This window comes from Pipistrellus hanaki (genome assembly GCF_964339955.1).
Source record: "Pipistrellus hanaki genome assembly, chromosome: 3".
Classification (NCBI taxonomy): Eukaryota; Metazoa; Chordata; class Mammalia; order Chiroptera; family Vespertilionidae; genus Pipistrellus; species Pipistrellus hanaki.
In genome coordinates this window covers 143,911,866-143,925,444 of record NC_140505.1, presented here as the reverse complement: position 1 = coordinate 143,925,444, position 13,579 = coordinate 143,911,866, and the positions used below count along the sequence as shown (strand labels likewise).

Below are 13,579 nucleotides of genomic sequence, written 5' to 3'. Positions count from 1 at the left end.
GCTGAGGAAGATTTGAGAAGGGGCCTTTCCTTACAGCGTGTGGGAGCTATATGCTCCCAGCCCTGAGGCAAAGCTCCCACAGGCTGCTCCACTTAACAAAGGGGCTCCCACCAGCTTCCATTCTGGCGCTGGGAGTCTGCCTATGAATTATGCCTGGTTGTGAGGGGCACTGAGGCTGTCACCCACACCCCTGCCCACATCATGCCCCCAACAAGGGCCTGGGGAGAGGGAGAGAGACGGGAGAGTAATGGGTGCAGTGGATCCTCAGGTCTCTGGCCCCCAACCCTCCTAGGCCCTCCTCGGTGATGTGTCCCCACTGAGGTCTCATATCAGCTAACAAGGAAACAGGCTGCACCCCACTCCCACGGAGCCACCCCAGCGAAGGCTGTGGCCAGCCGCATCATCACACGGCTCCTCCCTGCACTGACTGTCCTCTCCTCACTCCTTTCCTCTATCCCTTGCTTCTAGGAGGGCCTCTCCAGACCGGCCCCTGGTGTTCCTCCCTGCATCTGTCCCTCTGCCCCAGCATGGTGCGTTGAAAAAAAATTCCCCACATCCCCACCCAACAGCACTCTGACTGCAGACACTGTACACCTCCCTTTTCACGGAGTCCTCCTTGACCGTCCTCAGAACCGTCCTCCAAACACCAAACCTTTGACCACAGGCTCCCCTACAACCACCACTCAGTGCATCTCTTTCTGGGCAACTTCCTCCCACCCCAGTTTTCCATGTGAGTCCACCTCTCCCGAGATGCGCCAGCCTTCGGGAGCTGGGAGACTTACTGGGGTCCACATAGGCCCAGCTGGGGTGCAGGGGCACCGCTGCAGGGGCCGTGGGGAAGGCCCCGGCCTTCAGCCCCTCCGCGGAGGTGGCCTCCTCATAGGAGGGCGGGGCGGACGGCACTGCCGGAGCCTCCTTCTTCTCACCGTTGGCCGGCTGCTGGCCCTCGGTCCCGGGGGCCTTGTTAGCCACGGAGAGCTGTGGAGCGGAGGCAGAGAGAGATGGTTACCAGGGAAAGGTGCCTTCCACGCCCTCCTCACCAAGCCTCCCCTTCAATTTGGGGAGTTTTAGGGGTGCTTTGCCCCCTGCACGCGGAAGGGCGGGTGAAGACAAGAGCCTCCCTGTTTTTGGTGTGTATGTCTGCAACGGAACACGACTCAGCCTTAAAGAGGCAGGAAATCCTTCCCTATGTGACAACCTGGATGACATTATGCTAAGTGAAATAAGCCACACAGAGAGGCAAAAGCTGCATGCTCCCAGGGATATGTGGATGCTGGCATGTCGAACTCATGGGAGCACAGAGTTGAACAGTGGCTGCCAGTGGCTGGGAGATGGGGGAAATGAGGAGATGTTGGTCAAGGGGTATGAAGTGTCAGTTAGCAGGATGAAGAAGTTCGGGGATCTAATGCACAGCGTGGTGACTGTGGTTAACAATACTGTGTGTTGGTCTTAAAATCTGCTGAGAGGGTAGATCTAAAGTTCTTGCCACAAAAAAAAGAGCGATGTAGAGTGATGGATATGTTGAACAGCCTGATTTTGGTGATCATTTCACAGTGTTTATCAAAACATCAAGTTGTACACCTTAAATACGTACAATTTCTATTTGCCTCTTATACCCCAATAAGCTGGGGGGGGGGGGTGTCTCCCTATTTTGTAGATGGGAAAACTGAGCTCCAGGAAGGTCAGGGCTGCCCAGGCACACCCTGGAGCTGGGATAAGAACTGAGAAAGGAGAACATTCTTAGGAGAGACCCTCCCTGAGGGAGTTTTCATTTTCCCCACTGTTCCCAGGCAGGGCTGGGTTTGTGTGGTTCCACTGTTTCGTGGGGCCTAATGAGGGGTCTGGAACATAGTAAACCCTTCAAAGTATTATTGAATGAATGGTTCTCTTATTTAATCTCCCTGCTACCTTGCTAGCTGCATGTTGACCTCTGTTTTAAAACGAGGGAACGGAGGATCAGGGAGAAGACTAGCTCATCCAAGGTCACAGCGCCACACGTGGCCCACTGGGCTGCCGAGCCCAGGCACCGTCCACCGGGACCGGCGGCTTCTGCTGGGCCGGAGACAACCAAGGGCAGTGAGGTGGGAAAGCTGGGACCAGAGGGGGAGGAGAGGGAGGAGAGAGGAAGAGGGATGGGGACTGCAGGGCAGAGGAAGGGCAAGAGGCCCTGGCTGAGGGCCCTGCTCTGGCCTTGTCCCGTTGGAATCTCAGCCCTGCCCCCGAGTCAGAACAGAATCACAGGATGTCCCTGCTGAAAGGGAGCTCAGAAGGCATCGAATCCAACCCCTTTCCATTTCACAGACGAGGAAACGGAGGCCCAGAGGAAGACATGTCCCTGGCAGGTTGAAACCTCAGGAGCATTTAACTCGGATGTGCCCCCTGCCCCACGATGCCCACATTTAGCTTTGGAGAGAGGGTGGGGGCTGTGAGGGCCTGAACGCCGCCGCCAGAGAAGGGCCGATGGGGGTGGAGGGGTGCTATGAGAACTGGAACAGCAAAAAAGGACTGAACTCTAGATCTGCCTCCGAAAAGAATGTGTTAAACCTCAAGGTCCACTGAGGAAGGACGCAGAGTCCCTTCTTTGCAGGGTCCAGCTGCGGCAGCCCGAGCCGGCAAGCACCAGATCTCTGTCCTCGTCCCGCCCTGAGGACCACCGAACCGCACGGGTCTATTCTGTCACGAGAAAGCCCGGGAGTAAGCGGGGGTGAGCAGCAGAGGAGGCGGGGAACGCAGTCAGCCCAGAGCGGAAAGCAGGGTCAGCAGAGTACCTGGTGGAGGTGAGGGTGGGGAGTGGAGGGGGAGGGTGCGGGTCCGGAGAGGGAGGAGTTTTCATTGACCCCACAGTGAACACCCCCAGGAGAAGGGCCTCCAAGCCTAGGCCTGTGGGGATGGGGTCCGGGCTCATCTGCTTCCTCCATGGCCAGCCAGCCAGGAAAGTCATGTGCAGGAAAACCCCTCTCAGCCCCAGAAGGAGGTCCTCTGAGCCCAGACCCGGGGCTCATGCCTGGGGAAAGAACGACTTCAGCTCTGTCCAAGCTGGTCCCTTCACCAGCCCCCACCCTGGCACGCAATCACCGGGAGCCTCCTGGGCCTTGCCCCTCATACACACACACACACACACACACACACACACACACACACACATATATATATACACACACACACATACACACACACACACACACACACACACACACCCGGCATTCCCAAGTGAGGTCTGCCCAATGACAGGAGGTGGTATCACCCAATGACATCATTTGAGGCCTTATGAGCTTAAAAACAGGGAGAGGAGGGTCTGAGGAGCCAGGGGAGGTTGCCATTGGCTCTGAGGCTCATCTCAGAAAGCAGAAGGGGAGCGTAAGGGAGGTCGCGATCTGTTTTCTTAGCTCAACCCTCAGTACCCCCCGCCAGAGGACCAGAGGACCCTCCCCTGTGCCCAGGCCCTGGTAGCGGTACAGTGCCACAGGCTGCTGATGTTATATAACCCTACCGGTCAGCCCAGTCTCTGCCCAAACCCTTCCCCTACATTTTAGGCCTAGAACCGGAAAAAAAGAAAAGACGTTCCATCTGGTCTCATCTAGTCCCATGCCCTGCCAAAACCTAAACAAGAATTCGAGCATCCCGAGGCTGGGCTGCCATAGTAACCCTCTAATCACAGTTGATGTGTCCAGATGTGCAGTAATGACAGGGGTTTGGGTGGGGGGTGTTTTGGGGAGGGTGCGAAAGATGAGCTAATGTTAGGGTTGGGATTGGACCAGATGGGGATGCTGGATGGGAACTGCCCCTCAGGGCTCACCCTGGTGAACACACAGGCGCACGCACACACACACACACACACACACACACACACATACATGCACACACGGACAGGATATCAGGCTGACTCCTTAAGGGGGGCTGGGCATCTGTGCAGGGTTCTGGGACGTCAGAGCAAGGGGTGGAAGGGGGACAGAGGGGGAGAGGTGAGCCTGGTGGGCAGGAAGAGGCCCCGACCCGTTCCTTGAAATGGGTCCTTTGGTCCCCCGACTTCAGCAAGGACCACAGGGGACCTTCCCGCAGGGGCCAGGAGAGGGTGCTAAGAGTGGTCCAGGGAGCTGGCCCCGGAGGATGGGGATGGAGGATGGTGCAGGCGGGGAGATGCCGGTACCTTTCCCTGGGTCATGGTGCCGTCTCTCGGGGAAGGGGTCCCCGAAGCCTGCCTGCGTCTCTTCCTTCCTCCGCGTGGGTTCTAGCAGCCTCCGCCGCAGCAGCCGTGCCAGGCGGACCGGAACGTACCACCGGGGCGGGGGGGAGGGGGGCCGGGGCGGGCCGGAAGGCTGCGGAGGAGGCCGCTGCGGATTCGCGGGCCTGGGGAGGAGGCTGCGCCGCCCCTGCTCGGCCCCTCTACCCGCTTCCCTCGCCCGGGGCCAGCGGGGCGCTGCGGGCGGAGCTGCCCAGTGGACGGGTCTGCGCTCTGCGGGCGGGGGAGGCGCGGGGCCTCCGTGACGCGGGGCAGGTGATGCCGCCGCGGGTAACCGGAGCCGGGTGTCCGGGCCTCACTTCTCCACCGGCCCCGCCGCTGATAGGCTCTGCCCTCGCCTCTACCCCCCTTCCCCTCCCTCTCTGGAGGCAGCCCTGATTGCTGTCTCCATCTCCATTTCCTCTCTCATCATCATCTCCAGGTCACCATCCCCTGCAGACTGGGAAAAGTCTTCCTCGGCTGCTAACGGGGCCCCAAGTTCTTCTGCGCTTGGGGGCGAGCCAGGTGTGCCCCTCTCCTGGCCTCCGTCTTCTCACCTGTGCAATGGGAGTGAGAGGCCCCTTCCTGCCTGGTCACAGAAGCGGGCTGTGGGGAGATGCGGCCTCAGCTTTTATAGCCGGGCTGGGACATGTCACCACGTCTTTCTGGGGACACCTCTAATTCTGTCTCAAAGCTTCTCCAACCCTCTGTGCTGCTCCTTCTCTGCTTCCACTCTCAGCACCCTTCGTTCTTCTCCACCCCCTCCCTCTGCCCCCCATTCCATAGCCAGCCCCGTCCCCTTTCCCAGCTTGTCCTTGGGACTTGGCCACCACCAGGCCCTGCTGTCCGCAGCTGCTGCAGGGTTACCGTGGGGCTTGCAATCTCAAGAGCTGGGCTCAAGTCCCAGTTTAGACACCCACTGGCCGTGTGACTTTGGCAAGGCCTGAACCCCTGAGCTGCACCATCTCCGATGGAAAGGAGGACGATAGACCCATTTCATCCTAGATTAATTGTAAGACACACTGTTTATAGTGTGTGTGTGTGGGGGGGGGGGTGGGGGGGGAAGCACAGGGTTTATGCCTCCTACCAGAGGGTCCTGGGCTGCCCAGTGTGAAGACTCGGAGAGCTGCCTGAAAGCAGGGTCTGAACCTCACAGGACGGGCTGAGCAGCCAAGGCCTGGGGCACGTGGGGGTGGCCCCTTACCTTCCGCTTCCCTGTCAACAACCGGCCAGACCACCTCATGGCCTGTGAGAGAGAGGGCCCTGGGTAGGCAGGTAGATTATTGAGGACTTTATTCCACCTCTTCTTGCCCTTTGTCCCCCGCTCCATAGCCACACACGTAAGCCTGAGCCTTCCATTCTGGAGGCTTTCTAAGCCCCTACAAGCCCGTCCCCTCCCTGCCCCTCTCTCCTTCTCCAGCTCTGCGCCTGGAGCTCCTCTCCCCAAAAACTGGCCCTGCACCTCCACCTCCACCCCCTGCGCTGTCCCTGAGCGCTGCCCACCCCTCCCTCTCCGCCCCTGTTTGGAGTGCTTTCCTTCTCCGGTTTGACAGCTCAAGGCCACCTCCTCCGGGAAGCCTCCCTGGCCCCCAGTCTGGATTAGATGTTCCCCCCCCCTATAGTTCCACCCTGACATAACACCTGCCACATAGCACTGTGGGGTTCTTTATCTGTCTCCCCATTAGACTCTCTAGCGGGTTTTGTGTCAGCAGTACTGAGTATAAGGCATGTGGGGCACACTCAGTACATCCTGGCTCTCACCATTACCCAGCATGTGGAATCACACAGAGCCTGCCTTTTTGTAGGCCTCAGCATTTTCATGTGTCTGTACATCTCACCTGCTCCTTCTCTCCCCATCCGTTCTGCTCCTGCCACACCGCCCTCTTGACTGCTCCCTGCCTGGGCCACGCATGCTCTGTGTTCAGGGCCTCCGCACTTGCTGTGTCCTTGGCTGGCATGCCTCTGCCCAGACATCACCTTGCTGGGAAGGGCTTCCTGATCCCATACAGGTAGCAATGACCCCAGCATACCCCCACCAGCTCATCGGACAGTCCCTTTTTCCCAACCCAGCTTAATTTTCTTCCATGGCAGTTGTCATCTTTGCTTAGTGCGCCTCCCGACGCCCCCACTCCCCAACCTCTCACTAGTGTATCAGCTACATGACAGGAGGAGTTTTGGGGGGAAGTTGCCATTGCTCAGCACCCACCAGTTAAAATAGTATTCGATGCTTGATAAATGTTGGAATGACTAAAGTGCAGCACGATACAAAATCCTTATATTCCCCAGACATTCTGACACAGTCAGCTATGATGTGTCTCAGCACTGGACTCCATTACCATGGCATCCCTGATATGTCCCCATTGCGTGGTCTTGGACATTACCCACATATTGTAACGTTTGTCTAGCATTCCTCTGGCCGCAGGAGGTGGCGAGATATGATGGTCCAAGGCGAGCTTCAGAGTCAGGGGGCTTGGTTGCGGTCCCAGCCTCTGCTTCAGAGCTCTGTGACTCTGCTTAGGTTAGTTCCCCTCTCAGAGCCTCGGCTTTCTCCTTAGTAAAACGAGGGAGAGGGATGGTACTGACCGAGACTGTAGAGTGGGTTAAATGACGTACGTAAGGAGTTTCACGTAGCGCCCAGCGTTAGTATTGGCCCTAAGAGTTCCCTGAATGTTGTTTAGTGAGATAATTCATTCCCACCCTCATCAGCAGCTCAGTCTCACTGTTACTCACTCATCACGGGCGCTGTGCCTACCTCGGTGTGTCACGCTGTGGTAGACGCTTTGGTGAGTCAAAGAGGGATCAGATGTGACAGCCTCTGTCTGAGGAGGGACGGCCCATTCAGAGCTCACCCCATGCTGTGCTGGCGGGAGAGCAGGTGTCCAGGGATGGCTAGAGGAAGGGGTGCACAGGAGCAACGGTAAGGGGTGACCCAGGGGTTCACCCTTGAATTCCTGGCCCAGGGATGGGCTCTATTCTGTTTGCACAAGGTGGGTCAATGGGGAATTTCTAGGTGTTTTGAGCAGGAATCATGTGTTCAAAGACCCAGCTGCTGTAGTGATTTTGGCCAATAAAGTGTTTCCTGAAGCACGGAGGGAGTAAGGGCCAGCCTGTCAGCAGCGTGCGGGGGGAACTGAGCAGGGGCACGATTAAAGGTGCAGGGACGAGCATGGAGACTCGGTGACGGTACGAGAGACGGAGGCTCGCAGCCCAGACTGAGGCCACCTGGGCTGTCATCCCGGCCCTCCCGATGCTTCACTGCCCCGTGCCTCAGTTTCCTTCCCGTAACACGACAGTGGTGCATTCATGTTGGTAAATCACTTAGAGCAGAGCCCGACACACCAAGTGTCCCATGTGCGTTTGATAGTCTAAAAGTAAGACCGATGATCCAGGGCAGGAAAGATGGAGAGAGGCAGGCAGCTTGGGGCAGGACCGATGAGACTTAGGAAGAGGCTGGACATGGGACTAAGGGAGAAGAGGCGTCAGAAGGGATGGAGATTTGGAGGCCGAGTCCCTGGGAAAACGGTGTCGTTATTAAAAGGGAGGAAGGAACTGACATGGTCAGGGCTCTGATTGCCTTTGGGACAACCAAGTGGAGATGTCCTATGGGCAATCAGGTGGAGGCTCCCGAAGTCTGGGGCCTTCCCCACCTCTGGGGCACCGTGTCCTTTGGTTTAGGGGAGTTTCACTTCCTTTCCCACCCAGCAGCCCAACGATGGGCTTCATGGAGTTGAGTAGTGTGGCTACCGGGGACCGGTTGGGGGGGTGGGACTCCTTGGAGAGTGGGGCCAAGGAGAGAAGAGAGGGGAGAGTAGACTCAAGGCAGCACCTGAGGTTGGAGGAGACAGACGGAAGTTCTCTGCTCCTCCAGAATTTCCCTTCAACACCTCCACTCAGCTGTGGTGAGAGTGGAGGGATTCGAAGACCTGCCAGTGTTTGCAGGGCTGTTGCTGGGGGGCGGGGGAGTTGTGGGCCCAGCCATTTCCGCTCTCTTCCTTTCCGGCCCACACTGTGGCGGCCCATCCTGTTCCACCGTTCTGCTCCGGTTGCCAGCCAGCTCGGTGTGGGGCAAGAGCCAGGGAGAGGAGGGAGCTGAAGGTGCGATAGAGGCAGCACTTCTCATTTTATAAAAGCCATAGAAGCCAGAAGCCAAAGATGGTGACTTTTTTCCCCAAAGTTACATGACATTTTGGGGGCCAAGCCAAGGTGAGAAAGTCCATCAGCCCAAGGATGGGTCAGTGACACTTAGACTGAGCGTGAGGGGTGAGACGGGAGGTTTTCAGGGTCCTAAGTGGGCAGAATCAGAGCTATCCAGGCACCTCTCCCCAGATCCTCACCCCAACCACGGACCTGGACACCCAGCCTGCACCAGCCTCTGCTCCATCCACTGGCCCTGCGTCTCCCCAGGGTAAAGAGAGACCTGCCCACTTGAGGCCAGTGATGGGGTCGGGCAGAGGCAGGTGCTAGGGCCCAGGTTGCTCACAGCAGGCAAATTTCTGCCCGAGGTAGTGGGCCAGCGGAGCCCAGGCATCCCAGTGCATGCTGGGTGTAACTTGTGCCTTAGCGTAGCTGTCTCCACAAGGTCCCTGGCCCCCTGTGACTCTGCTTTCCTACCTCCCGCTCCTCCTAGTGGCCCTACAGCAAAGAACCAGACATCCTGTGCTGGCCAGCCAAAGCCTGGTTACACAACCCCTCTACTCGAGGCGTCCAGTCCTGCCTCCAGCCATCCCCCCACCTACCCCCCCCCCCACGCCATGACGCTGCCTGCCCAGATACAGTCTCCAAGGCACAGGGACAGAAGCCTTTGGCAAGCATCAACACCCCTCTTCTCCGCTGCAGGATTGCTTAAGGTGTGGAACCACATTCCTGTCCCTCCTCTCCCCACTCTTCCCCACTCCAGCCCACCATTGCTGGGCTCCTGCTAGAAGATGGGGCAGGGAGCAGAGTGTAGAGTCAATATCCCCACCTCCTCCTCTGGCCTCGCCGTATCCCGGCCCTTCAGAAGTCACTTCCCTCCCCTGGCGTGGTGCTGGTCTGCCCTCCCTGGTTCCTGAAACAGTCACAGGTTCCGCTCCTGTCACAGGCTGTGCTATGAGCATGTGCCCTTCTGCTTCCCCACCGGGTGGAAGCTCCTCAAAGAGAGGACTGTACATCTCACCCTGCCAGCCCCACCCCATCTCTTCCACCCGGTAGAGTTCATGGTGAAGAACAAAGGTTTTAGAATCGGGTCCCTCTGGTGCAAAGCGGTGAGCTCGCCACTGACTATGTGAGTGACCTTAGGCAAGTCATTGGCCCTCTCTGAGCATAGTTTTCTCAGCTGTAAAATGGAAACTCATTAATTCACTCATCCAACCAATAGTTAGTGAAAGCCTGCTACATCTCGAGCATTGATGTATGTACAGCAGTCAACACAAACGACGCAAATCCCTGCCCTGTGGGCTTGCTTTTTACTGGGGAATGTTGGTGCCTGTCTCAGAGGGTGCCGGTGAGCACTCAGTGAGCTCCCGGATGCAGTGTCTGACATGGTGGGCCTGAAAGCTATTGTTGTGAACACTCACTCAGAACCATTTATGGAGAACCTACTATGTGCCAGCGCAGTGCTAAACGCTAGGAAGCAAAATGCAGAATGCCCATCCATGCCCTCAAGGAGCTAGCAGCCTAATGGACACAGTCTTCATCATTGTTCAGAAACTTATAAACAGTACTGACTTGGAATTGCAGGCAACAAAAAAAAAAATAGCCATAAAATTCTGGAATGTCAAGTGTAGCATAGATCTAGCTCTGTGTCCCCCAGTATCCCTCAGACAAAGCCATGAAAATAAGTCACGTGTGATTTTTGGGAAGTTCAAAAAAAGGGTGGTCATATTTGTTTGCAAGGTCAGAAAAGATTGGGGAAAATGGCTTTTGAACTGCATCTGGAAGAAAAGAGTCGGACTCAACAGGGACAGGGTGGCAGGGAGGGAGGCCCTTCAGGAAACCAGAATGGCACACAAATAAAGGCACGGAGAAAGGAAAACGTGAGACACCAATTTTGTGCTTCTCCCAAGATGGCCTGGCCCAGTGTGAGGTTGGAGGATGAGCCAGGCAAGACAAGAGACAATTGCCCAAGAGGTAGGATTTGAGGGATTCCCTTTCCAGCTTTCTATCCTTGGCCAACCCCACACCAGGCTCAAGATTTCCCCATTAGAAATGTATTTCCTTGGGGAAATATTTAGTCTCCAGGTGGTCGTTGGCAGGGTCGAACCATCCTAGAGGAATAATATGGAAGCAAGACCTCAGAGCAGTGCAGAGCAGGGATGTGACTGAACAATAATGACAAAAGCTAACATTTACTGAGCACTTACATGCCAGGCTCTGAGCTAACTGTGCTACTTGGACTGTTTCATTTAGTCCTGACAGTGGAGGTAGGTCCTCACATGATCTTCATGGTACAGATGAGGAAACGGAGACTTAGAGAGGCTAAGTGACTTGGCCAAGGTCTCCCACAGCTGGAGTCCTTCATGCAGTCCTGCCTCAGGCACTCAGTCTTCAAGCCCGCTAAGCGGGGGATGTCAGCTCCTTCACTGGGCCTGAGGCTTCAATGAGAGTAAAACCCATGAGTGTGTGATATGTTGTAGGTACTTCACCCTTTCCTTTCTCCTGAGCACAACGCTCTGTTTCACCAGCCAGGAACCTCGTCAATATTTCAGTGGTGTCTGTGGCCGAGGCTGTGAAGCCTGTTCTCCGTAGCACTGTGACAGTGAGGTGGGGGGGATGTCTCAGGCCTGGTGCAAGTGTTTGCTCAGCTTTAAAAAATATATATTTTTATTGATTTCAGAGAGGAAGGGAGAGGGAGATAGAAACATCAATGATGAGAGAAAATCATTGATTGGCTGCCTCCTGCACGCCCCACACTGGGGATTGAGCCTGCAACCCAGACATATGCCCTGACTGGGAATTGAAACGTGACCTCCTGGTTCATAGGTCGACACTCAACCACTGAGCCACACTGGCTGGATTGCTGAACTTTATTTAAAAAAAAAAAAAAAAGATATTTTCCAAAACAGTTGATAGTCATGGGCATGAGACAGATCTGTAGAATTTTTCTGGAAAGAGGCCAGAACATGAGCTGGCCCAGGGTCCCATTTCCCAAACAAGACCACCGCCAAGGCCCAGCCACCGTCATGGGCTCCTCCACCCCCACACTCCCACCCAGCTTGAAGACTGTCCTAGGAGGGCTGGAGGGAGCCCAGAAAACAAGAGACTCAGACTGCACCCCGACAGCAGGGCCTGAAGCTAGAACTGAGGGCAAGTTTACCAGGGCCAGTGCCTCTCGAGAACTTTGAATTCTTTTTTAAAAAAGATGTTTTGTGGTAAGAACATTTAACATGAAATCTACACTCTTGAATTTTAAGTGTACAACACAATGTTCTTTAACTATAGTCACGGTGTGGTACAGCAGATCTCTAGAATTTATACATCTTGCATAACTGAAACTTTATACCTGTTAAATAGCAACTCTCCATTCCCCCTCCCCCCAGCTCCTGGCAACCGCCATTTGACACTCTGCTTCTCTAAGGTTGACTGTTTCTACCCCTTAAGAGTAGAATCCTGCCGCACTAACGTAAAGCCCTCAGAGTCCATCCATGTTGTCATCTCTGGCAGGAATGCCTTTTCTAAGGCGGAATGATATTTCTTGTATGTGTGCACCACATTTTCTCTCCCTAACCATCCATTGAAGAACAGTCAGGTGGTTTGCACATTGTGACTATTGTGAATAATGCTTCAGTGAATATGGAAGTCTACATATCTCTCTGAGATCCTGGTTTCAACTCTTTTGGAAAAATACCCAGAAGTGGGAGTTCTAGTTTGAATTTTTGGAGGAACTGTCACTGCCATGCTGTTTTCCACAATGGTGCACCACTTTACCTTCCTACCAACGGTACGCAAGGGTCCCGCTTTCTTCACATCCTCAACAATATGCGTTATTATTTTTTTATAATCGCCGTACTAACAGATGTCATGTGGTATCTCACGGTAGGGTTTTTGTTGTTGTGGTGGTAGTGAATCCTCATCCGAGGATATTTTTTTCCATTAATTTTTTAGAGAGAGTGGAAGGGAGGGAGGGCATGAAGGAGAGAGAAAGAGGGAGAGAAAAGGAGAGAGAGAGAAGTCACATTAGGACTGAACCTGCAATCCAGATATGTGCCCTTGACTGGGAATTGAACCCGGGACCCTTCAACCCTTTGACCCTTCTGTTCGGAGGCTGGCAGTCCAACCTCGGAGCAAAACCAGCCAGAGCTCTCCTTATAGTTTTGATTTGCCTTTTCCTGGCGATGAGTGATGTTGAGCATATTTTCATATTTAGGCAGACCTTGTTTGACTGCGCTTTGCTTTATTGAGCTTCACAGATGTTGTAATTTTTTTTTTTTTTTTTTTTTTTTTTTTTGTAAATTGAAGGCCAGACACTGCATTAGCAAAAAGATTACAACTTGCTTTATCATGGTACTGGCTTTATTATGATGGTCTGGAATCAAACCTGCAAGTCTCTGAGGTATGCCTATCACTGTTGGCTATTTGTATGTCTTCCTTTGGAGAAATGTCTATTCAAGTCCTTTCCTGTTTTGTAACCAGATCATTTTGGGTGGTTTTATTTGCTATCAAATTGCAGGAGTTCCTTATATATTTTTTGAATGTTGATCTCTTTTCAGATATATGGTTTGCAGACTTCTACTCCATTCTATATGTTGCCTTTCCACTCTGTTAATTGTTCTCTTTTCTGTGCAAAAGCTTTTGGTTTGATATAGTCCTGCTTTCTAGTGGGAGCCTTTGAGCTCCAGCTTGCCTCCATCTTCCATTCCCTCCGTGGCAGCACGTGGCAGCCCAGGGAGATGTGGAGATGCAGACCCCACCCTCCAGGGTCTGAGAGGAGAGAAGACGGGCCCACAGTTAAACCCAGTACAGGCCGGGCCCAGAGGAAAGGGATGCGGAGGAAGGCCGGGGAGCCCTCAGGGGACCTGGCATGTTAACTGGTCTTGGAAGACCAGGCAGGATTTTTAACACCATACGTTAATACAGATTGCTTTTTCAAATTATTTAAGTAATTAATTCATATATATATATATATATATATATATATATATATATATATATATATATATAAGTTTTAAAGAAGAGTAGAAAGAAGAAAATGGTTTCCTAGTTCTAAACTCCAGAGAAAACCATACGGTTCAAATACAGGTGTTTTATCTTTTGGTCTCTTCTCTTTGTTGCACTTTCTTTTCTCCCTTCATTTTGCAGCTTAAGTATTTTGAACATAGCATGTGGCAGATGCAGGTGGAGGAAGAGGAAAGGAGTGCGGGCAGGAGGAGAGGGCAGAGTGAG

The 13,579-nt window shown here is 54.1% G+C and overlaps 2 protein-coding genes across 2 annotated transcripts in view; both read right to left on the bottom strand.

Moving 5' to 3' along the window:
- FAIM2 (Fas apoptotic inhibitory molecule 2) overlaps positions 1-4,653 on the bottom strand; it is a 29,497-nt gene extending 24,844 nt beyond the window's left edge. Inside the window, exons 1-2 of the mRNA XM_084877506.1 lie at positions 4,148-4,653; positions 783-978 (exon numbers count right to left, since the gene is read on the bottom strand). Of these exons, the coding sequence (XP_084733632.1) occupies positions 783-978; positions 4,148-4,162 (211 nt within the window). The 5' untranslated portion in view covers positions 4,163-4,653. The remainder of the gene's footprint in view (positions 1-782; positions 979-4,147) is intronic.
- The window catches only part of RACGAP1 (Rac GTPase activating protein 1), a 190,894-nt gene that overhangs the window by 80,931 nt on the left and 96,384 nt on the right, over positions 1-13,579 (bottom strand). The gene's annotated exons all lie outside the window — the stretch shown is intronic.